This window comes from Mytilus californianus, unplaced genomic scaffold (genome assembly GCF_021869535.1).
Source record: "Mytilus californianus isolate M0D057914Y unplaced genomic scaffold, xbMytCali1.0.p SCAF_10, whole genome shotgun sequence".
In the NCBI taxonomy this organism is placed as follows: Eukaryota; Metazoa; Mollusca; class Bivalvia; order Mytilida; family Mytilidae; genus Mytilus; species Mytilus californianus.
Genome location: NW_026262582.1, coordinates 47,786,725 through 47,812,232, shown reverse-complemented (window position 1 = coordinate 47,812,232; position 25,508 = coordinate 47,786,725). Strand labels below are relative to the sequence as shown.

The following is a 25,508-nucleotide window of genomic DNA, read 5'->3' as shown; positions in this document are numbered from 1 at the left end:
TCTATGTTTCATTTCAGAGAGACATAACTTGGGAATGTTACCAGTAAATATACATATGCATATTGTTTATACTGAAATCTGTGGTAATCCTCCAGTTAAGGTAGGGGTAGTTAAGAAATGTAGTGTTAGTTTAAACTCGTAGAAGTTCGGGGCGTATAAACGTTGAAAATATGCCGCACAGCCCTATATTTTGACCTTTAAAAAAATAGTAGTGCATATGAACTTTCCATTCTAGGATATGATTTTTTTCAAACTTCATAGTAAAAGTGGTACAGTTTTAGCCGTAAAAGGAGTTCCTATGGGAAATTGCATTGCCAATATTTACAGAAATGCAACCTATATTGGGTGAAAAAAGAGAACATACAGAATTCAGCCAAATTTGGTTTATCTCACAGATTTTAATGATATCAACTCAAATATGAAGTTTTATAAATATTTCATGAAGATTGAGAAAATCTTGGGCCTTAACTATGATGACTTAGCATAAATTCACAGTTTACAGTATGCATAGTTTACTTAAAGCCCTGAATGCAAAATACATTCATAATATATGCATATTTGTAAATTAAATTGTTTAGAAGTGCTTATATTTACTCTTCGCAGTCATTGAAACTCATAAATCCTTCCTGAATATTATTGGTGGGGTGTTTTTGTCCTGTCGATAACCCAAAAGTAAGCCGTAACACCTGAATCTCCTTTTTTGTCACCGCACAATAAAAAATACAAGCTAAAAATACAAAAATATCTCAACAAAACTTACAATAGTGTGTCCTATCCTGAATATGTACTAAATATTCCATATTGCTAGAAACAGCAGAATCATTTAGGAAATTTGAGGCCCCATGGGCAAAAAACAGAGAAAATTGTCTACCCCTGGGTCATAAAACAAATAATATAACTTGTAAATGCTATGATTTTATGATTTTAAAGGTCTTTATATAGAAAACAATAACAGTGCTTGGAAGTTATGCAAAAATCAGATGTTAGCAGTCATTTCTATAAAATTGTAAGTGAATTTGTACATCAGACAGGTATCTGCATACATACAACTATTGCAAATATGGCTTTGTTTTAACACTTCTAGTTCATATATTAGCTAAATTATGTCAGATATATGGTTAGAGATGATACTGTTGTGACAAAAATTCTAAACTGACCATTTGAGGCAGAAATTGTGAACTTTCGTTGGCAAACAGGCATACAGTTAGATGTGGACTGGAGACAGAGGCTGGATTGGATACTTTATATAATCTTGAATGTTGGAATGGTTGACTGCTAAACATTACATTTACAGTATTCTGAAATGCTTTCAATTTGTTATCAGAACAGTTTTAAACAGGTTCTAGACATTTCATGTCAGAAAACATGCAAATAGGGTAAGCTGGCAATAATTAAAGTATTGTTTTCAAATTCTTTAAAAAACTGAAACAGGGAAGGGGGTATAAAATGTACAGTAAAAGAAAACTTCGAGTATATGCAGTGATTTCTTTAATGCTATAATTCTGATAAATAAGTATTAATGTAGGGAAAAGGTGTTTTTAGAGAGTTTTCGATTTGAATAAATGTCTGTATAGATTGCACTTTGTAAATACAGCTGTTTCTCAAACCACGCCTCTTTTGGGGAGATGTAGAATATTCATAGATAATTAATTTTGTTTACATACTGGTTCCCAGTTATGATCTCTATGTTTCATCTCATAGAGACATAACTTGGGAATGTTACCAGTAAATATACATATGCATATTGTTTATATTGAAATCTGTGGTAATCCTCTAGTTAAGGTAGGGGTAGTTAAGAAATGTAGTGTTAGTTTAAACTCGTAGAAGTTCGGGGCATATAAACGTTGAAATATGCCGCACAGCCCTATATTTTGACCTTTAAAAAAAATAGTAGTGCATATGAACTTTCCATTCTAGGATATGATTTTTTTCAAAACTTCATAGTAAAAGTGGTACAGTTTTAGCCGTAAAAGGAGTTCCTATGGGACATTGCATTGTCAATATTTACAGAAATGCAACCTATAAAGCAAACGGAGTGCTTAAATTTATATTGCGATTGGTTTGTGTAATTTGCATTAGGCATCCGGTTTGTAGACACTGGGATTTGCAAAAGGGTTTTGAAAAAATGATGTACACTCCCAAGTAATAAATAAAATAGTTGAGCCTTAAAATGTATATTCAAATAGTAGCTGTACAACTATCCAACATTGCTTTCAAATGACTTGTGCAAAAATCTACACACAATTACATATTTTCAATAAAGGTGTTTTAACATCATCATTATCTTATTCTATTCACAGTCAATTATTTCAATTCAAAAGCAAACAATTTTCAGCAACAATTTTTGGTGACCAGTCAGCGGTCTTGGGTTCACGTATTGCTTTCCTTTTTTTTTTTTTTTTTTGAAAGAAAGCAACTTGTATCTGTGCTATGCTTCTGGATTGGACTGATGATAATCTCCGAAAAAAACGAATGGCTTGACTTTGACATTTCTGTGTCTTTGTGAAAAACCCGCGAAACATGGAAACATGTTACCTATAAAAACTCCCGAGATCGTTTAAGTTGAAAGTAAAGATATCTTTATTATGATTATTTTTCTTAGTGATGAAAACTGTATATATAATAATCAAAATAGAATATAAAATAACTATTTTGAGAAAATAAAAACGCAAACTATAAATCATTTCCCATGCTCCGACGACGAGTTGTTGTAAGATTATGGTACATTCTTTACATTTCTAAAAATAACCTAGGATGAAATTTGAAAAAAAAGCAGGACAGGAGTTTTGAGTAAAAAAAAGGCAGGATGAGCAACTTGGCAAAAAAAAGGCAGGATGACAATTTATGTAAAAAATGTCAGGATAAACTAATAAAAAAGGCAGGACCGAATAGAGTGAAAAATAAAAAGGCAGGACAGAGATTACAACTTAAAAAAAATGCAGGACAAAATTTTTCATCCTAGCCCCCATAAAAATCAAATGGTTGCTCCCTAATATAGATCCGCAGATAATCATGTAAAAATCTCAACTCCATATCATATGATGGACCGGCTTAGTGCCGGCCCATAATAAGTCCCGTGTACCGATATGTGTAAATCCCGAATTCCCGCTAAAGTAAAGACCCAATCCCGAATTCCCGCTACAATAATGGCCTAATCCCGACGTCAGGGAAAAGGTCCTTCATACCCCTCATTCATGCTTACTTCTCTTCTTCTATAATCAATGAAATAACTGTCATCATCTCTACTGGAATTTGTTAAATATAAGTTAGATGGTACTCTCTGACGCCCCAACAGTCCCATTGGATGGTTATAACTCAAAGTACCATGTTCATGTCTAAAATACAATAGATTAGCAAATTAAAGAGGTCTGCATAAAACATTAAACACATATGTTGGCAGTTAAAATTTGCTCTCACTTCGTAAATACATTTATTAGCACTTGCGTTTGTTTTCGTCTAATAGTGCATGCGGTGTGCGGTTAATCTGGAGGTGTTTGAATATAAGTCAAGATCCCGTTTTTTCTCTACTTCATACTCTTTTTTCGTTTGATATGGTTTTTATTATTTCTGAGTAAGTTATATTCTACATGTTTACATAATTCACACAAGCATGTAGCTGACAATTTTAACGGAGTTGCTCGTTTTGTTTGTCCTACCGTAACGACGGTTCTTTCTAATTCACTTCCGTGTTTGTCTATAATTCTATGTACATGGTTTATGCTATTTGAACACGCTACGATGATGATTCCAAATGTGTACCAAAAAAAATAAGAGGGTAGGTTGAATAATAAAAATATCAGAAGGTGAGAGTAGCAAAGGCTCGAAAAAAAAAACGATACACCGAAAAGTATTACAGAAAATTAAGGATAAGGCAGCATGACCCGAAATCAAAACAAAAATTATACGAAAATTTTTTTTATAAATTAAAAAGCTGGTGAATGTTAAGTATTACGAATGGACATCCAGTAGCCGCTAATTGTGAAACAAAACTTGGTATACATTGCACCCACAGAACTCTACGATTAAGCCCTTTTCTAGATGCTGTATATTTAAGTGTACCTTGATTTATTTTAGATTTTGTTTTCTTTGTAGTTTTAGATATTGATAACTAATACCTAAACAAATTTAACTCATCTGGTAAAAAAAAATTCCTAGAATATCTCTTTCAAATTACTAACAGATATACGCATGAAGTGAGAAAGTATCGGCAAAACAAAATATTTGGATTGCATCCAATTTGGTATAATGACATAAATGTTATACGAAAAAACACCAAGAAAAAGTTACAATTTAATTCTGGTCAATAATGTAATATCGACGCAATCAGAATTATTTTCCAGAACATGACAAAAAAAACAGTTTTTTGTGTTATACCCATGTTATAATACTCACAAGTTTTCATTGTCATATTGGGTCCTCTTATCTCCCCTTTTCGATCTATAAATACAGCAAATGACTGCGATAATTAACACAACAGCTGCGGACCCACCAGTTACCGCAGCAATTATATAGTACTTAAAATCAGAAGTAATTTTTTCAGCTTTATGTTCGCAGTGTGCACCAGAATATGTGAACACATCGTCTTCGGAACACCTACAATAGTAGATATGAAATATGATATAGTAATACTTTGAAGTTGGTCAGGCATATAATATGCAACCCCTGTCTTCATGTTTGCATTCGTATATGTAGTCACTTCTTCGTAAAATAAAACTGATAAAAAAATAATCAATTAAGATAAAAACAATAAAGAAAAACAATAAACTCAACAAAAAATAATCAAAAAAAAAAAAGACTTGCAAAGGGTAGATTTTTGTCTCTAATGAAACCCAAAATAGGCAATGTTTATGGTACATAAATAGTGGAGATAATGTAAGTATAAATATATTATGTGACAAGTTCGTAGAATAGACAAAATAAATTTACATAACTCTTTAAACTTGTAAACCAACATGTCAGTTTATAGCTGTGATCTATAGTTGTTAATTTCTGTGTCATTTGGTCTCTTTTGGAGAGTTGTCTTATTGCCAATCATACCGCATCTTTTCATTTGTATATGTCAGTGTAGAAATTGACTATACAACAGATACATTAGATTAGAATGATATCGATTGATAGTTTGACACTAGCAGACAAATATCTAGTCAAACCCGTAACATGCAAAGCAAGGAGAGAGACATGTTCTTTTTGTAAATATATCCAGTCTTATACTTAGCCGAAACGATTGATCGCGTTTTGAAGGTTTACAGGCAAGCTTATGAATACCAGGATTTGCTCAAATTCCCTGATCCGTTGGTTTATAGAACGTTTGTCTTTAAATTAGATAATCCGAAATTGGTTTCCATTCTCTAACTTTAGTTTGTCTCATCCAAATGTTATGAAACTGATACACAATGCTTATTACTATAAAACACAGATCAAGTTAGAATTTTGGAGACGTCACTTATACCGTTCAAGAGTTAAGCCCTTTACAAATAACAGATCTAGAAATGCTGAATTTTACGTTTCTGTTCTCTAACTAATTAAAAGTTAGACTCGACCAAATTTTATGAAATTTATACACAATGCTTACTACCACAAAACTCAAATTAAGTTCGAATTAAGGTGGCGCCACTTTAACCGTTCTTAAATTGTGTCCCTGAATAACGTTATATGCAAGTTGGGGCATCATCTGTGTATCATGGACACATTCTTCATTTATTTTTATATAAATCCTGGTATCTTTAATTTTTTTTTATCACAAATTTAAAACTTAAAGGAAGATATAGCAGCAAGTTTTCTTTTCAAACCCTTGACGACTCGGGAATGCTACCACAAAACAACTACGGCGGTACAAATTGACAGGCATATTCAATATAATATACAGATACTAAGTAGCTTCGTACACTGACTGGTACAAAAATGTACGTCATGAGCAGTTCTCTGAAAATGTATTAACAATTACTAGCTTCAGAACAGTTTGTTCTATTTAGAAAAACACAAATTGGGAAAAATGCGCACGAATTTTTATTTCTGAAAAAAAATCAATAGTCTATCATTACAATTGCTTACTTGCATGTCGCATTCTGTTTGTCGTTTATTACACACTTCCCATTATGTTGACAAGGATTTGTCTTACAAGGTGCATACCACTCACACTCTCGCGTGATTCCTTTACCACAAAGCTTATGTCCAACTTGTTTTAACGCTGACGTTACTAAAACAGATACATGAAGTCAAGCCATGATATTTGGTCACTGATATTCGTACATGTATATGGTGTAAACAAATACGGACAAATTCTCGTTGTTGATGATTAAAGATACATCTATATACACATTTAAGTGTTAAGGATTAAGCCATTGTCATACCTCAGGATGGTTTTGCCTTGGCATTTCAATACAACGTTTCTTTGTCCTTATTTTATCTATTCCTGTTAGGAATTTTTCAATGAATTGCTGGTTGCTTTCCCTTTGGCATTTACCCATCATATTCTCGTTTATTTGATTAAGTGTATGTCGTCGAATAATACAAATGTGTGCAAACCTAACCATGCTGTAAAATGAATATAATTGTAAGTTTAAGATAATAGTCCGAGAGTAACACGTGTGGTCATTTGTATTATGTTTGGGCAAATTGCCCCCCCCCCCCCCCCCCCAAAAAAAAAATAAATAAATAAACAAGCTTACCTGCATTGTTAAGCATTTGTAGCGATTCCTCTGTTTTGTTTTTGTTAAACTGGTAATTTCCAATTTTCCCCGATCCGTTGTTTAAAAGGGTGATTGTCATTTCAAACATTTCGTCCGTTATATCGTCGTCATTTCTGTCAGTATCATTTTTGTATGGTTTGAACACTAACTGTGAAACGACCTCTAGTTCGCTGTTTCAAAAAAATGAATGCATTTGGTTAGGACAACTCTCATATACATTTACTAACGCTATTCCGTCTTTTATATTGTTTTTGCGATAAGAAAGAAACTCATAAAAATTCAGTTACTTTTAAGTTCAGATATCCTGCATATTTTTGAAATGTTACCTAATGTTTGTGTTACTTCAGACTGTTTGTACCTATGATATTACCAAAACAATTATATTTGTTGAGGATAGCAAAGGAAGACATGATGACAGACTTCATGTTAAATGTGAATGTTTAACAAACTGATGGCTTAAAATAGCATTACCGTTCAAATGCACTCTTTATATATTTTTTATAAATAAAAAGCGGGCAAAATACTTAGGGCAATAAAAACATTAGTCGAAGCGAAATAAATGAACTCTCGCAACAATTAAATTGAATTTGGATCATAGTTTAAAACAGACAGGCTTTTACGATTGCTGTCGAAGGTGCACGTTGCCTATTGTTTTTAGCATATTTTCGTTATATCAAATATCAAATTATCCAGACGCTTTAGAAAGGGCAGAATCAAACTCATTCAGCTTTAATGTCAGTCATATTGTACATTTTGTTACTTTACTTTTTTTAATGTCTTCAAATATGAATCAAACGAGATAAAATGAATATAAATGTATAGTTGCGTATATAGCTGATATATTTATTCAACCACGAGAAGTGAAGGAGTCGATATTATCATATAACACACATCGATAAGATTTCGATAATTATTATGTTGACAAATGGTATTAATTCTAAAATAAAAAGTGCACTTCAGTCAAAACGGGCAATTGTTTTCAGTGTAAGTATAACTTTTTTACCTACACGAAGAAAACCTTAGTTTACTTTTTATGATGAATATTTTATGTGAAAACAAAGTCTTAATGACAGAATAAGGGCGTGTAAAAATTCCTTTGCAGGTGCTATGTGTCTGTTCAAAGTCAGAAGCCAGTAACTTAGTTTTTGTCGTTTAATGATTGCCTGTTATTTGGTACATTAATCAAGCCTTTTGGTTTTTCATTGAGAGTCTTTAAATTTTGTCAATTCGGTGCATTTTATAGCTTTCTGTACATACATAATTCTTCTACTCATTTGTGAAGGCCCTATATAGACCAACAGAGCTGTGCACATCTATTCAATTTTGGTCTTTGGTAGACTTATTTTTTTCTACACGCATGCTTCACATCAGAGAAGGAAAAAAAGGCCCTCAAGTTTTAATTTCAGTGATTAAGGATACTTTTTTCCGTTTAAAATTTGTGTTGTATAAACTATATTTTCTATGTTGTAAATGTTAATTAAACGGAGGCAATTTGTTTAACCTTCATACCTATTGTTAATCTGACGTCGTCTTCTTTGCTTGGCAATAGGGTTTCTCACTCTGCAAAAAAATAATGTTCTGCGTGTTTGGTATTGAAATCACAATCTGTGTTAAATTGTTTGAGGAAAGTCTTGATGATTTGATATTCCTTCCTCGTTCGTTCGTTCGTTCGTTCGTTTTTTCGTTCGTTCGTTCGTTTGTTCTTTCGTTCGTTCGTTCGTTTGTTCGTTCCTTCGTTCGTTCGTTCGTTCGTTCCTTCGTTCGTTCCTTCGTTCGTTCGTTCGTTCCTTCCTTCATTTCTTCCTCCCTACCTCCCTTCCTTCCTTCCTTCATCGTTTGTTCGTTCGTTAGTTCGTTCGTTCGTTCGTTCGTTCGTTCGTTCGTTCGTTCGTTCATTCATTCGTTCGTTCGTTCGAGAATATAGACTAGAACATTCCCCCCAAAACATGTATTTTTGTTAAAAATTAACAAAAAAAGTTTAAAAAATAATAAACCCTTATCAAAACTGCTTTTATTTTTAAAAGTTTAATCGATATCTTGATGAGGATATTATATTGTACGTTGATCTTTATTTATTTTGACTATGTTCTTATGAAATCGTGTTGATGCTAGAATAAATGCTACAAAAGTATGAAGTTGATCGAAATGAAAAAAGACTAAGCCAATAGTTGTTAATTAGGATCTTTTTTTAACTAATCCATACAACTCCCAGAAGACATGTCATCGCCGATACTTCGATTCTTCATTCAAACCTAGAAGTACATGTAAGAGTTATAGGATAGATTTTACAGAGGGTTTGACTTCGATGGTCCCGTATACCATCACAAGTATCTCCGCTAACATTGCCAGATCCAGAGACCATTCAAACTGCCTTTGCCTTGCAAGAACGGCCAGACACTGTACCAAACAGTAACGAGTTTTATGAAGTACTAAATGATTAAAACAATATAAGGTAGTAATGACAACTACTATGGAGAAAAAACTAAAATTGGTGTCTGAATTTGCAATAAAAAAAAAAAAATACTTAACTTTTAAATAGAAAAAAACTTTGCAAACTTTACAGAATAAAACATTTTAACATAAATTATGATAATAACTAGAAGAAAATTATATACATTACATGTAGGCAAACATCATGTGATTAAATTTTTCGACTTTTTATACTTTTATATTTTTGATTTCGTTTTGCTCATGTATTTGTAACAATTCCTATTACAGTGCTTAAAGGTTTTTGGGACCATAAATACTGTTTACATTATTGTGCTATTTACTATATTCTATGAACATGATGAAATAAACACAAATGAAGTACACTAAAATTGCACATGAATTGAAAACTATAAGGGTATTCCATTTAAATTTAGTAATACCTGAAGTTAATTAGCTTCATGTTTTTTCAACCTAATCCACCTTAATACCATGTTTGTATAAGCATTCCTCCTATTCCTACATGAATTTTTTACATTTTACATACCGAATTATCAAATGTAGGAATAGCAGGGAAAAAACACGTGAGTATCCCAAACAATCTAGTCGTTTTAATTCGCTCATAACGAGAAATCAGAAGGATCAGAAAGTTGACGAAATTGAATTATATTCGAACCCATGGAGAACATTTGATTGCTAATATGATGCATTTCAAGATTTCAGAAATTTCTTAACGTTTTATCAGAAGAATGCGTATATGTGAGTGTATTCTTGGGAAGCATTCTATTTGGTGGTTGTCGTTTGTTGCTATGTTACATATTTGTTTTTCGTTCATTTTTTGTACATTAATTAGGCCTCTAGTTTTCTCGTATGAATTGTTAAATACATTTGTAATTTCGGGGCCCTTTATAGCTGACTATTCGGTATTGGCTTTGCTCATTGTTGAAGGCCGTACGGTGACATATAATAGCTGTGTATTTCTGTGTCATTAAGTCTCTTGTGGAGAGTTGTCTCATTGGCAATCAAACCACATCTTCTTTTTTTTAATTATCATTCTGTAACTTATAGTATTGTATTTTTCATTTCTGCATTTATTGTTTCTTGTTCTCTAAAACAACATACTTGAATTGAAGGATCCGTATGGTGACAAATCCAGTTAGACTGTTATACGCTTCATAAAGCTACAATAAATAAAAAAACAAGATATAGAAAACACATATTAACTAGTTTTGATAAGGCTAGTAACGCCTACTTATTTTGAAGAAGAAACACGTGCACATCTAAAATGTACATTTCAATAAAACTTTTATATAATAAATAGTACAAATGCATTGTTTTCAATCTTTTATTTTTTGTATCCAAATGATGTCGAGGGTCTCTTTTAGTATATCAAGGAGTGTGTCTTTCAATTTTAATAATAAATAATTAAATATACATAACGATATGTTGTTCCGTTATATTGTGGCTTGTTTTGTTGTGTTGCACACTCGCCGCCGCCTTTAAGTGTGTGTGTGTGTGGTTTTTTTTGTTGTTTTTTTTTTTTTTTTTTTATCTCGCTTCAATTCAACAGCGGAATATTGAACTTTTCTGCGCTACCAAAGGTAAGTTGATGAATTATAGATCTTCGTGTATAAACATATTTGAAAAAAAAGAGGCGCAGAATATCAAAGGATTTTTTTTAAAACCCAGGATCGAGAGAAACTACAAACCATACGGGGCAAAAGATATACAACGAAAAGACAGGATAAAAAAACACTGTAAAGAAACTGAAATTCCAAGGATTACAAAAAAAAAAATGAATCTAAACAAAAACAAAATTGATGGGTAATCTGAGTTATCTATTTGTCTTTAAATTTTAAGTGTTAAATATAAAAGAAAGAAAGGAGTATACAGTTTTTTTCAAATTTAAATTTAATTGACCACTGTCAGCGAGATACATTTGTGACATGGGTTTTTTGGAAGCAAAAATGATACGACGTGTATCACAATCATGCATTGGATTTTTTTTTACCAGAATCACGAAAACACGTTTTCAATGCTACAAGGATAGAAACGCATGCGCCAAAAAAACCTTGTCAACCTTCTACACTACTTTATAATTATTTTTGGTGTTTATAGCACAATACGAAAATTTGAAATACAAAAATAAAAACTAGTAGCTTTGATTAAAACAAAATTGATTGCCCTTTATACACGTAATTATGAGCGTGCATTTGAAACTCACTGATTTAAACAGGGTGTAATCGGTATTTTGGAATGCGCTCACAAATGTATATTGCACTTTTGGGGTACTTGATATGAACAGAGCATGTTAATTAGATGTTGTACCACTGTTGTTGTCTAATTTATATTTTGTTATGAAACTTACAATTGCATGTGTTGTGTTTCTCAAATCTCTAAATTCTTTAGTGCTATTGTTCTCGGCTCTTTTTTCAAAATGGCTACCACTCAAGAAGAATGCTAACTGCACATATACTTCTACTTCTGATAAGAAATATCGATACACCAATTCGTTTAATTATAAATATACATTAAGAATGATATATTAAAATGTGAGTATACAAACAAACAAAAAAACGAAATAGAGACAGTTTCCAAGAAAATAATAAAAAATATATATATATATGCTTTTTTTTTTTAAATAATTAAAACATTTTCAATACGATCAATTCACTTTAATTCATTGAATGACAATAACGTCAAAACTTCGGTTAACTTGTACGTTAACCACATACTTCTGCCTAAAGCAAAACAAAATACGTTAGAGTATATTCTAATAAGGTTAAAAAATTACCCCTTTTCTTTGGCTTATTTTCAAGTTATGATGCAATTGCCATTACCACAATGTATCAAAGCTCTAACAATGACAAGAAGGAAAACGTATTTAAGTTTGTTTGAAAATTTACGTTCAAGGTTGTTTTCAATGACGTCATAATTACAAAAATGTAACATGCATCTCATTTTTAAACCAAATTCAATAAAAGCAAACAAATTCCAATAGGTGTTTGCTTCAGGAAACATAAACGCACGTGACAAAAAAAAATGCTTTCAACATTATATGTTTTAATACAAATGAACTTTCAGACCTGAATATGGTTTTTGTCGAATGTTGTGCTCTATCTTTCCTAGACATAATACTAGTTGAAATCCAGAACATTTTATTAACTTTTAAACACATTTCTTTTTTCGACTTTACTGGGTGTAAATCGTGTAACTGTAACAGCTTTACAAAAAAATTACGGCAAAAATCTTCCCGTCTAGACCTAAAATATTTAGGGCTAGACTTGAAACGAACCTTTATTCCGAACTTTCTCTTTTTATTGCCATTTGTTCCTTAATTAACACAAAATGTAAAAAAAACAACCACGTAAACATGGTTGTGTCTTATCGTGAAAAAAGACAAACGCTGACAATCTTAAATTAATTTTAGGCAATGCAGTTCCTTCTTTTTATTCAACTTTTTAATTTCTTATGTATTTGTCTTTTTTCGGAAACCTTTGTCACATTTGGTTATACTTTTGACGAAAAAAATACTCTCAAAATATGGCACAAAACTAGTTAATGTTCGTTTTACTACATATAAAGTGTGTTATGTTAGCTGTATAAACAATGCCATTATCATAAAAATTGTATTCTTCATTTGTCCAGTATAGCTTTGCTGACTTGCGATGAAAAATACACACTTATGTTGCTTATCTTGTTTAAAGGAATAAACAAGTATAAGACATACATCTGATGTATTACTAGTACGTTGCAAAAAGCAAAAGATTTTATTTTGTAAATACAGACGTTTTTTCTTTACTTTTTATTTCTTTGAATTTTCAAATAAACATACATTTAATTTCAAACGTTGCAAACCTTTTTTTATTGTTACACTCGTTACTCTATCTATAGTAGTTGCTGGTACTGTAGGTGGTGTCGTTAGTTTGGTTGTAGGTATCGTACTAGGTATAGTTGTACTATCGGTCGTAGGTGGTGTTTTTGGTTTGGTTGTAGATGTAGTACTAGGTATAGTTGTACTATCGGTTGTAATTGGTGTCGTTGGTTTGGTTGTAGGTAAAGTACTAGGAATAGTTGTACTATCGGTCGTAGGTGGTGTTGTTGGTTTGGTTGTAGATGTAGTACTAGGTATAGTTGTACTATCGGTCGTAGGTGGTGTGGTCGGTTTGGTTGTACGTGTAATACTAGGTATAGTTGTTCTATCGGTCGTAGGTGGTGTCGTTGGTTTGGTTGTAGGTGTTGTACTAGGAATAGTTGTACTATCGGTCGTAGGTGGTGTCGTTGGTTTGGTTGTAGATGTAGTACTAGGTATAGTTGTTCTATCGGTCGTAGGTGGAGTTGTTGGTTTGGTTGTAGGTGTAATTCCAGGAATAGTTGTACTATCGGTCGAAGGTGGTGTTGTTGGTTTGGTTGTAGATGTAGTACTAGGTATAGTTGTACTATCGATCATAGGTGGTATCTTTGGTTTGGTTGTAGATGTAGTACTAGGTATAGTTTTACTATCGGTCGTAGGTGGTGATGTTGGTTTGGTTGTAGGTGTAATACTAGAAATAGTTGTACTCTCAGTCGTCATTGGTTTTGTTGGCTTCGTTGTAGGTATATAACTAGGAATAGTTGTACTATCTGTCATAGGTGGTATCGTTGATTGGATTGCATGTGTAATACCAGGAATAGTTGTACTATCGGTCGAAGGTGGTGTTGTTGGTTTGGTTGTAGATGTAGTACTAGGTATAGTTGTACTATCAGTCGTAGCTGGTATCGTTGGTTTGGTTGTAGATGTAGTACTAGGTATAGTTTTACTATCGGTCGTAGGTGGTGTTATTGGTTTGGTTGTAGATGTAGTACTAGGAATAGTTGTACTATCGGTCATAGGTGGTGTGGTTTGTTTGGTTGTAGGTGTAATACTAGAAATAGTTGTACTATCGGTCATAGGTAAAGTCGTTGGTTTGGTTGTAGGTGTAATACTAGGTATAGATGTACTATCGGTCGTAGGTGGTGTCGTTGATTTGGTTGTAGGTGTAGTACTAGGTATAGTTGTACTCTCGGTCGTAATTGGTGTCGTTGGTTTGGTTGTAGATGCAGTACTAGGTATAGTTGTACTATCGGTCGTAGGTGGTGTCGTTGGTTTGGTTGTAGGTGTAGTATTATTAATAGTTGTACTATCAGTTGTAGGTGGTGTTGTTGGTGTGGTTGTAGGTATTATTCTAGAAATAGTTGTACTCTCGGCCGTAGGTGGTATCCTTGGTTTGGTTGTAGATGTAGTACTAGGTATAGTTGTTCTATCAGTCGTAGGTGGTGTCGTTGGCTTCGTTGTAGGTGTTATACTAGGAATACTTGTACTATCGGTCGTAGGTGGTTTCGTTGGTTTGGTTGAAGGTGTAATACCAGGAATAGTTGTACTCTCGGTCGTAGGTAGTGTCGTTGGTTTGGTTGTAGGTGTAATACTAGGTATAGTTGTACTATCGGTCGTAGGTGGTGTCGTTGATTTGGTTGTAGGTGTAGTACTAGGTATAGTTGTACTATCGGTCGTAGGTGGTGTTGTTGGCTTCGTTGTAGGTTTAGTACTAGAAATAGTTGTACTATCGGTCGTAGATGGTGTCGTTAGCTTGGTTGTAGGTATAGTACTAGAAATAGTTGTACTCTCAGTCGCCATTGGTTTCGTTGGTTTCGATGTAGGTATATAACTAGAAATAGTTGTACTATCTGTCGTAGGTGGTGTCGTAGGTTTGGTTGTAGGTGTAGTACTAGGTACAGTTGTACTCTCGGTCGTAATTGGTGTCGTTGGTTTGGTTGTAGATGTAGTACTAGGTATAGTTGTACTATCGGTCGTAGGTGGTGTCGTTGGTTTGGTTGTAGGTGTAGTATAATTAATAGTTGTACTATCAGTTGTAGGTGGTGTTGTTGGTGTGGTTGTAGGTATTGTTCTAGAAATAGTTGTACTCTCGGCCGTAGGTGGTATCCTTGGTTTGGTTGTAGATGTAGTACTAGGTATAGTTGTTCTATCAGTCGTAGGTGGTGTCGTTGGCTTCGTTGTAGGTGTTATACTAGGAATACTTGTACTATCGGTCGTAGGTGGTTTCGATGGTTTGGTTGAAGGTGTAATACCAGGAATAGTTGTACTATCGGTCGTAGGTAGTGTCGTTGGTTTGGTTGTAGGTGTAAAACTAGGTATAGTTGTACTATCGGTCGTATGTGGTGTCGTTGATTTGGTTGTAGGTGTAGTACTAGGTATAGTTGTACTCTCGGTCGTAGGTGGTGGCGTTGGTTTGGTTGTAGGTATAGTACTAGAAATAGTTGTACTATCGGTCGTAGGTGGTGTCGTTGATTTGGTTGTAGGTGTAGTACTAGGTATAGTTGTACTCTCGGTCGTAGGTGGTGTCGTTAGCTTGGTTGTAGGTATAGTACTAGAAATAGTTGTACTCTCAGTCGCCATTGGTTTCGTTGGCTTCGATGTAGGTATATAACTAGGAATAGTTGTACTATCGGTCGTAGGTGGTATCGTTGATTTGATTGCATGTGTAGTACTAGGAATAGTTTTACTATCGGTCGTAGGTGGTGTCGTTGATTTGATTTTATGTGTAGTACTAGGAATAGTTTTACTATCGGTCATAGGTGGTGTGGTTGGTTTGGTTGTAGGTGTAGTACTAGGTATAGTTGTACTATCGGTCGTAGGTGGTGTTGTTGGTTTGGTTGTATGTGTAGTACTAGGTATAGTTTTACTATCGGCCATAGGTGGTGTGGTTGGTTTGGTTGTAGGTGTAGTACTAGGTATAGTTGTACTATCGGTCGTAGGTGGTGTTGTTTGTTTGGTTGTATGTGTAGTACTAGAAATAGTTGTACTATCGTTTGTTGGTTTGGTTGTAGGTGTAGTACTATGAATAGTTGTACTATCGGTCGTAGGTGGTGTTGTTGGTTTGGTTGTAGGTGTAGTACTATAAATAGTTGTACTATCGGTTGTTGGTTTTGTTATAGGTATTGTACTAGGAATAGTTGTACTATCTGTCGTAGGTGGTGTCGTAGGTTTGGTTGTAGGTGTAGTACTAGGTACAGTTGTACTCTCGGTCGTAGCTGGTATCCGTGGTTTGGTTGTAGGTGTAGTGCTAGGTATAGTTGTACTATCGGTCGTAGCTGGTATCGTTGGTTTGGTTGTAGATGTAGTACTAGGTATAGTTTTACTATCGGTCGTAGGTGGTGTTATTGGTTTGGTTGTAGATGTAGTACTAGGAATAGTTGTACTATCGGTCATAGGTGGTGTGGTTTGTTTGGTTGTAGGTGTAATACTAGAAATAGTTGTACTATCGGTCATAAGTAAAGTCGTTGGTTTGGTTGTATGTGTAGTACTAGGTATAGTTGTACTCTCGGTCGTAATTGGTGTCGTTGGTTTGGTTGTAGATGTAGTACTAGGTATAGTTGTACTATCGGTCGTAGATGGTGTCGTTGGTTTGGTTGTAGGTGTAGTATTATTAATAGTTGTACTATCAGTTGTAGGTGGTGTTGTTGGTATGGTTGTAGGTATTGTTCTAGAAATAGTTGTACTCTTGGCCGTAGGTTTTATCCTTGGTTTGGTTGTAGATGTAGTACTAGGTATAGTTGTTCTATCAGTCGTAGGTGGTGTCGTTGGCTTCGTTGTATGTGTTATACTAGGAATACTTGTACTATCGGTCATAGGTGGTGTTGTTGATTTGATTGTATGTGTAGTACTAGGAATAGTTTTACTATCGGTCGTAGGTGGTGTCGTTGATTTGATTTTATGTGTAGTACTAGAAATAGTTTTACTATCGGTCATAGGTGGTGTGGTTGGTTTGGTTGTAGGTGTAGTACTAGGTATAGTTGTACTATCAGTCGTAGGTGGTGTTGTTAGTTTGGTTGTATGTGTAGTACTAGGTATAGTTTTACTATCGGTCATAGGTGGTGTGGTTGGTTTGGTTGTAGGTGTTGTACTAGGAATAGTTGTACTATCAGTCGTAGGTGGTGTGGTTGGTTTGGTTGTAGGTGTAGTACTAGGTATAGTTGTACTATCGGTCGTAGGTGGTGTTGTTGGTTTGGTTGTATGAGTAGTACTAGGAATAGTTACACTATCGGTCGTAGATGGTGTTGTTGGTTTGGTTGTAGGTGAAGTACTAGAAATAGTAGTACTATCCTTTGTTGGTTTGGTTGTAGGTGTAGTACTAGGTATAGTTGTTCTATCGGTCGTAGGTGGTGTTGTTGGTTTGGTTGTAGGTGTAGTACTATGAATAGTTGTACTATCGGTCGTAGGTGGTGTGGTTGGTTTGGTTGTAGGTGTAGTACTAGGTATAGTTGTACTATCGGTCGTAGGTGGTGTCTTTGGTTTGGTTGTAGTTGTAGTACTAGGAATAGTTGTACTATCGGTCATAGGTGGTGTTTTTGGTTTGGTTGTAGGTGTAGTACTAGGAACAGTTGTACTATCAGTTGTAGATGATGTCGTTGGTTTGTTTGTAGATATTGTACTAGAAAAAGTTGTACTCTCTGTCTTAGCTGGTGTCGTTGGTTTGGTTGTAGGTGTAGTACTATGAATAGTTGTACTATCGGTCGACGGTGGTGTCGTTGGTTTTGTTATAGATGTAGTACTAGGAATAGTTGTACTATCGGTCGTAGGTGGTGTTGTTGGTTTGGTTGTAGATGTAGTACTAGGTATAATTGTACTATCGGTCGTAGGTGGTGTTGTTGGTTTGGTTGTAGATTTAGTTATAGGTATAGTTGTACTATCGGTCGTAGGAATCGTTGTTGGTTTGGTTGTAGATGTAGATGGAGTTGTTGGTTTGGTTGTAGGTGTAATTCCAGGAATAGTTGTACTATCGGTCGAAGGTGGTGTTGTTGGTTTGGTTGTAGATGTAGTACTAGGTATAGTTGTACTATCGATCATAGGTGGTATCTTTGGTTTGGTTGTAGATGTAGTACTAGGTATAGTTTTACTATCGGTCGTAGGTGGTGATGTTGGTTTGGTTGTAGGTGTAATACTAGAAATAGTTGTACTCTCAGTCGTCATTGGTTTTGTTGGCTTCGTTGTAGGTATATAACTAGGAATAGTTGTACTATCTGTCATAGGTGGTATCGTTGATTGGATTGCATGTGTAATACCAGGAATAGTTGTACTATCGGTCGAAGGTGGTGTTGTTGGTTTGGTTGTAGATGTAGTACTAGGTATAGTTGTACTATCAGTCGTAGCTGGTATCGTTGGTTTGGTTGTAGATGTAGTACTAGGTATAGTTTTACTATCGGTCGTAGGTGGTGTTATTGGTTTGGTTGTAGATGTAGTACTAGGAATAGTTGTACTATCGGTCATAGGTGGTGTGGTTTGTTTGGTTGTAGGTGTAATACTAGAAATAGTTGTACTATCGGTCATAGGTAAAGTCGTTGGTTTGGTTGTAGGTGTAATACTAGGTATAGATGTACTATCGGTCGTAGGTGGTGTCGATTTGGTTGTAGGTGTAGTACTAGGTATAGTTGTACTCTCGGTCGTAATTGGTGTCGTTGGTTTGGTTGTAGATGCAGTACTAGGTATAGTTGTACTATCGGTCGTAGGTGGTGTCGTTGGTTTGGTTGTAGGTGTAGTATTATTAATAGTTGTACTATCAGTTGTAGGTGGTGTTGTTGGTGTGGTTGTAGGTATTATTCTAGAAATAGTTGTACTCTCGGCCGTAGGTGGTATCCTTGGTTTGGTTGTAGATGTAGTACTAGGTATAGTTGTTCTATCAGTCGTAGGTGGTGTCGTTGGCTTCGTTGTAGGTGTTATACTAGGAATACTTGTACTATCGGTCGTAGGTGGTTTCGTTGGTTTGGTTGAAGGTGTAATACCAGGAATAGTTGTACTCTCGGTCGTAGGTAGTGTCGTTGGTTTGGTTGTAGGTGTAATACTAGGTATAGTTGTACTATCGGTCGTAGGTGGTGTCGTTGATTTGGTTGTAGGTGTAGTACTAGGTATAGTTGTACTATCGGTCGTAGGTGGTGTTGTTGGCTTCGTTGTAGGTATAGTACTAGAAATAGTTGTACTATCGGTCGTAGATGGTGTCGTTAGCTTGGTTGTAGGTATAGTACTAGAAATAGTTGTACTCTCAGTCGCCATTGGTTTCGTTGGTTTCGATGTAGGTATATAACTAGAAATAGTTGTACTATCTGTCGTAGGTGGTGTCGTAGGTTTGGTTGTAGGTGTAGTACTAGGTACAGTTGTACTCTCGGTCGTAATTGGTGTCGTTGGTTTGGTTGTAGATGTAGTACTAGGTATAGTTGTACTATCGGTCGTAGGTGGTGTCGTTGGTTTGGTTGTAGGTGTAGTATAATTAATAGTTGTACTATCAGTTGTAGGTGGTGTTGTTGGTGTGGTTGTAGGTATTGTTCTAGAAATAGTTGTACTCTCGGCCGTAGGTGGTATCCTTGGTTTGGTTGTAGATGTAGTACTAGGTATAGTTGTTCTATCAGTCGTAGGTGGTGTCGTTGGCTTCGTTGTAGGTGTTATACTAGGAATACTTGTACTATCGGTCGTAGGTGGTTTCGATGGTTTGGTTGAAGGTGTAATACCAGGAATAGTTGTACTATCGGTCGTAGGTAGTGTCGTTGGTTTGGTTGTAGGTGTAAAACTAGGTATAGTTGTACTATCGGTCGTATGTGGTGTCGTTGATTTGGTTGTAGGTGTAGTACTAGGTATAGTTGTACTCTCGGTCGTAGGTGGTGGCGTTGGTTTGGTTGTAGGTATAGTACTAGAAATAGTTGTACTATCGGTCGTAGGTGGTGTCGTTGATTTGGTTGTAGGTGTAGTACTAGGTATAGTTGTACTCTCGGTCGTAGGTGGTGTCGTTAGCTTGGTTGTAGGTATAGTACTAGAAATAGTTGTACTCTCAGTCGCCATTGGTTTCGTTGGCTTCGATGTAGGTATATAACTAGGAATAGTTGTACTATCGGTCGTAGGTGGTATCGTTGATTTGATTGCATGTGTAGTACTAGGAATAGTTTTACTATTGGTCGTAGGTGGTATCGTTGATTTGATTGTATGTGTAGTACTAGGAATAGTTTTACTACTGGTCGTAGGTGGGGTCGTAGGTTTGGTTTTAGGTGTAGTACTAGGTATAGTTGTACTCTCGGTCGTAATTGGTGTCGTTGGCTTCGTTGTAGATATAGTACTAGAAATAGTTGTACTATCGGTCGTAGATGGTGTCGTTAGCTTGGTTGTAGGTATAGTATTAGAAATAGTTGTACTCTCAGTCGTCATTGGTTTCGTTGGCTTCGTTGTAGGTATATAACTAGGAATAGTTTTACTATCGGTCGTAGGTAATATCGTTGATTTGATTGTATGTGAAGTACTAGGAATAGTTTTACTACTGGTCGTAGGTGGGGTCGTAGGTTTGGTTGTAGGTGTAGTACTAGGTATAGTTGTACTATCGGTCATAGGTGGTGTTGTTGATTTGATTGTATGTGTAGTACTAGGAATAGTTTTACTATCGGTCGTAGGTGGTGTCGTTGATTTGATTTTATGTGTAGTACTAGGAATAGTTTTACTATCGGTCATAGGTGGTGTGGTTGGTTTGGTTGTAGGTGTAGTACTAGGTATAGTTGTACTATCGGTCGTAGGTGGTGTTGTTGGTTTGGTTGTATGTGTAGTACTAGGTATAGTTTTACTATCGGCCATAGGTGGTGTGGTTGGTTTGGTTGTAGGTGTAGTACTAGGAATAGCTTTACTATTGGTCGTAGGTGGTGTCGTTGATTTGATTTTATGTGTAGTACTAGGAATAGTTTTACTATCGGTCATAGGTGGTGTGGTTGGTTTGGTTGTAGGTGTAGTACTAGGTATAGTTGTACTATCGGTCGTAGGTGGTGTTGTTGGTTTGGTTGTATGTGTAGTACTAGGAATAGTTTTACTACTGGTCGTAGGTGGGGTCGTAGGTTTGGTTTTAGGTGTAGTACTAGGTATAGTTGTACTCTCGGTCGTAATTGGTGTCGTTGGCTTCGTTGTAGATATAGTACTAGAAATAGTTGTACTATCGGTCGTAGATGGTGTCGTTAGCTTGGTTGTAGGTATAGTATTAGAAATAGTTGTACTCTCAGTCGTCATTGGTTTCGTTGGCTTCGTTGTAGGTATATAACTAGGAATAGTTTTACTATCGGTCGTAGGTAATATCGTTGATTTGATTGTATGTGAAGTACTAAGAATAGTTTTACTACTGGTCGTAGGTGGGGTCGTAGGTTTGGTTGTAGGTGTAGTACTAGGTATAGTTGTACTATCGGTCATAGGTGGTGTTGTTGATTTGATTGTATGTGTAGTACTAGGAATAGTTTTACTATCGGTCGTAGGTGGTGTCGTTGATTTGATTTTATGTGTAGTACTAGGAATAGTTTTACTATCGGTCATAGGTGGTGTGGTTGGTTTGGTTGTAGGTGTAGTACTAGGTATAGTTGTACTATCGGTCGTAGGTGGTGTTGTTGGTTTGGTTGTATGTGTAGTACTAGGTATAGTTTTACTATCGGCCATAGGTGGTGTGGTTGGTTTGGTTGTAGGTGTAGTACTAGGTATAGTTGTACTATCGGTCGTAGGTGGTGTTGTTTGTTTGGTTGTATGTGTAGTACTAGAAATAGTTGTACTATCGTTTGTTGGTTTGGTTGTAGGTGTAGTACTATGAATAGTTGTACTATCGGTCGTAGGTGGTGTTGTTGGTTTGGTTGTAGGTGTAGTACTATAAATAGTTGTACTATCGGTTGTTGGTTTTGTTATAGGTATTGTACTAGGAATAGTTGTACTATCTGTCGTAGGTGGTGTCGTAGGTTTGGTTGTAGGTGTAGTACTAGGTACAGTTGTACTCTCGGTCGTAGCTGGTATCCGTGGTTTGGTTGTAGGTGTAGTGCTAGGTATAGTTGTACTATCGGTCGTAGCTGGTATCGTTGGTTTGGTTGTAGATGTAGTACTAGGTATAGTTTTACTATCGGTCGTAGGTGGTGTTATTGGTTTGGTTGTAGATGTAGTACTAGGAATAGTTGTACTATCGGTCATAGGTGGTGTGGTTTGTTTGGTTGTAGGTGTAATACTAGAAATAGTTGTACTATCGGTCATAAGTAAAGTCGTTGGTTTGGTTGTATGTGTAGTACTAGGTATAGTTGTACTCTCGGTCGTAATTGGTGTCGTTGGTTTGGTTGTAGATGTAGTACTAGGTATAGTTGTACTATCGGTCGTAGATGGTGTCGTTGGTTTGGTTGTAGGTGTAGTATTATTAATAGTTGTACTATCAGTTGTAGGTGGTGTTGTTGGTATGGTTGTAGGTATTGTTCTAGAAATAGTTGTACTCTTGGCCGTAGGTTTTATCCTTGGTTTGGTTGTAGATGTAGTACTAGGTATAGTTGTTCTATCAGTCGTAGGTGGTGTCGTTGGCTTCGTTGTATGTGTTATACTAGGAATACTTGTACTATCGGTCGTAGGTGGTGTCGATGGTTTTGTTATAGGTGTAATACTAGGTATAGTTATTCTATCAGTCGTAGGTGGTGTTGTTGGTTTGGTTGTAGGTGTTGTACTAGGAATAGTTGTTCTATCGGTCGTAGGTGGTGTCGTTGGTTTGGTTGTAGGTGTTGTACTAGGAATAGTTGTTTTATCGGTCGAAGTTGATGTCGTTGGTATGGTTGTAGGTATTGTTCTAGAAATAGTTGTACTCTCGGCCGTAGGTGGTATCCTTGGTTTGATTGTAGATGTAGTACTAGATGTAATTGTACTATCTGTCAAAGTTGGTGTCGTTGGTTTTGTTATAGGTGTAGTACTAGGTATAGTTGTACTATCGGTCGTAGGTGGTATCGTTTGTTTGGTTGTAGGTGTAGTGCTAGGTATAGTTGTACTATCGGTCGTAAGTGGTGTTGTTGGTTTGGTTGTAGATGTAGTACTAGGTATAATTGTACTATCGGTCGTAGGTGGTGTTGTTGGTTTGGTTGTAGATGTAGTACTAGCTATAGTTGTACTCTCGGTCGTAAGTGGTGTTGTTGGTTTGGTTGTAGATGTAGTACTAGGTATAATTGTACTATCGGTCGTAGGTGGTGTTGTTGGTTTGGTTGTAGACGTAGTACTAGGTATAGTTGTATTATCGTTCGTAGGTGGTGTCGTTGGTTTGGTTGTAGGTGTAGTATTATGATTAGTTGTACTATCAGTTGTAGGTGGTGTCGTTGGTTTGGTTGTAGATGTAGTACTAGGTATAGTTGTACTATCAGTCGAAGATGGTGTCGTTGGTTTGGTTGTAGATGTAGTACTAGGTATAATTGTACTATCGGTCGTAGGTGGTGTTGTTGGTTTGGTTGTAGACGTAGTACTAGGTATAGTTGTATTATCGTTCGTAGGTGGTGTCGTTGGTTTGGTTGTAGGTGTAGTATTATGATTAGTTGTACTATCAGTTGTAGGTGGTGTCGTTGGTTTGGTTGTAGATGTAGTACTAGGTATAGTTGTACTATCAGTCGTAGATGGTGTCGTTGGTTTGGTTGTAGATGTAGTACTAGGAATAGTTGTACTCTCGGTCGTAGCTGGTATCCGTGGTTTGGTTGTAGGTGTAGTACTAGGGATAGTTGTACTATCGGTCGTAGGTGGTGTCGTTGGTTTTTTTATAGGTGTAGTACTAGGTATAGTTGTTCTATCAGTCGTTGGTGGTGTTGTTGGTTTGGTTGTAGGTGTTTTACTAGAAATAGTTGTACTATCGGTCGTAGGTGGTGTCGTTGGTTTGGTTGTAGGTGTAGTATAATGATTAGTTGTACTATCAGTTGTAGGTGGTGTCGTTGGTTTGGTTGTAGATGTAGTACTAGGTATAGTTGTACTATCGGTCGTAGGTGGTGTCGTTGGTTTGGTTGTAGGTGTAGTATTATGATTAGTTGTACTATCGGTCGTAGGTGGTGTCGTTGGTTTGGTTGTAGGTATTGTGCTAGGTATAGTTCTACTATCGGTCGTAGGTGGTGTCGTTGGTTTGGTTGTAGGTAAAGTACTAGGAATAGTTGTACTATCAGTTGTGGGTGGTGTTGTTGGTATGGTTGTAGGTATTGTTCTAGAAATAGTTGTACTCTCGGCCGTAGGTGGTATCCTTGGTTTGGTTGTAGATGTAGTACTAGGTATAGGTGTTCTATCAGTCGTAGGTGGTGTCGTTGGGTTGGTTGTAGGTGTAGTACTAGGTATAGTTGTTCTATCAGTCGTAGGTGGTGTCGTTGGGTTGGTTGTAGATGTAGTGCTAGGTATAGTTGTACTATCGGTCGTAGGTGGTGTCGATGGTTTTGTTATAGGTGTAGTACTAGGTATAGTTGTACTATCGGTCGTAGGTGGTGTCGTTAGTTTGGTTGTAGGTGTAGTATTATGAATAGTTGTACTATCAGTTGTAGGTGGTGTTGTTGGTATGGTTGTAGGTATTGTTCTAGAAATAGTTGTACTCTCGGCCGTAGGTGGTATCCTTGGTTTGGTTGTAGATGAAGTACTATGTTTAGTTGTACTATCGGTCGTAGGTGGTTTCGCTGGTTTGGTTGTAGGTGTAGTACTAGGAATAGTTATACTATCGGTCAAAGGTGGTGTCGTTGGTTTGGTTGTAGGTGTAGTACTAGGAATAGTTGTACTCTCCGTCGTAATTGGTGTCGTTGGTTTGGTTGTAGATGTAGTACTAGGTATAGTTGTACTATCGGTCGTATGTGGTGTCGTTGGTTTGGTTGTAGGTGTAGTATTATGAATAGTTGTACTATCAGTTGTAGGTGGTGTTGTTGGTATGGTTGTAGGTATTGTTCTAGAAATAGTTGTACTCTCGGCCGTAGGTGGTATCCTTGGTTTGGTTGTAGATGTAGTACTAGGTATAGTTGTACTATCGGTCGTAGGTGGTGTCGTTGGTTTGGTTGTAGGTGTAGTATTATGAATAGTTGTACTATCAGTTGTAGGTGGTGTAGTTGGTATGATTGTAGGTATTGTTCTAGAAATAGTTGTACTCTCGGCCGTAGGTGGTATCCTTGGTTTGGTTGTAGATGTAGTACTAGGTATAACTGTTCTATCAGTCGTAGGTGGTGTCGTTGGGTTGGTTGTAGATGTAGGACTAGGTATAGTTGTACTATCGGTCGTAGGTGGTGTCGATGGTTTTGTTATAGGTGTAATACTAGGCATAGTTATTCTTTCAGTCGTAAGTGGTGTTGTTGGTTTGGTTGTAGGTGTTGTACTAGGAATAGTTGTTCTATCGGTCGTAGGTGGTGTCGTTGGTTTGGTTGTAGGTGTTGTACTAGGATTAGTTGTTTTATCGGTCGAAGTTGATGTGGTTGGTATGGTTGTAGGTGAAGTACTAGAAATAGTAGTACTATCCTTTGTTGGTTTGGTTGTAGGTGTAGTACTAGGTATAGTTGTTCTATCGGTCGTAGGTGGTGTTGTTGGTTTGGTTGTAGGTGTAGTACTATGAATAGTTG

General features: G+C 36.2%; 1 protein-coding gene across 1 annotated transcript; it reads right to left on the bottom strand.

Annotated features, from left to right (window-relative positions):
• Window positions 1-10,289: 10,289 nt before the first annotated feature.
• On the bottom strand, window positions 10,290-25,479 carry LOC127718762 (mucin-2-like; the record flags this gene model as incomplete). The annotated part of the gene is made up of 21 exons (XM_052224814.1): window positions 10,290-10,297; window positions 14,277-14,819; window positions 14,997-15,235; window positions 15,462-15,501; window positions 16,050-16,244; window positions 16,593-17,056; window positions 17,141-17,282; window positions 17,421-17,612; window positions 18,096-18,173; window positions 18,708-18,948; window positions 19,063-19,250; window positions 19,428-19,666; window positions 19,934-20,531; window positions 20,928-21,451; window positions 21,693-21,706; window positions 22,270-22,488; window positions 22,771-22,942; window positions 23,162-23,364; window positions 23,407-23,615; window positions 23,964-24,684; window positions 25,438-25,479. Coding segments are annotated over 21 exons (5,271 nt in total), but the record flags the coding sequence as incomplete, so codon positions are not given.
• Window positions 25,480-25,508: the final 29 nt, after the last annotated feature.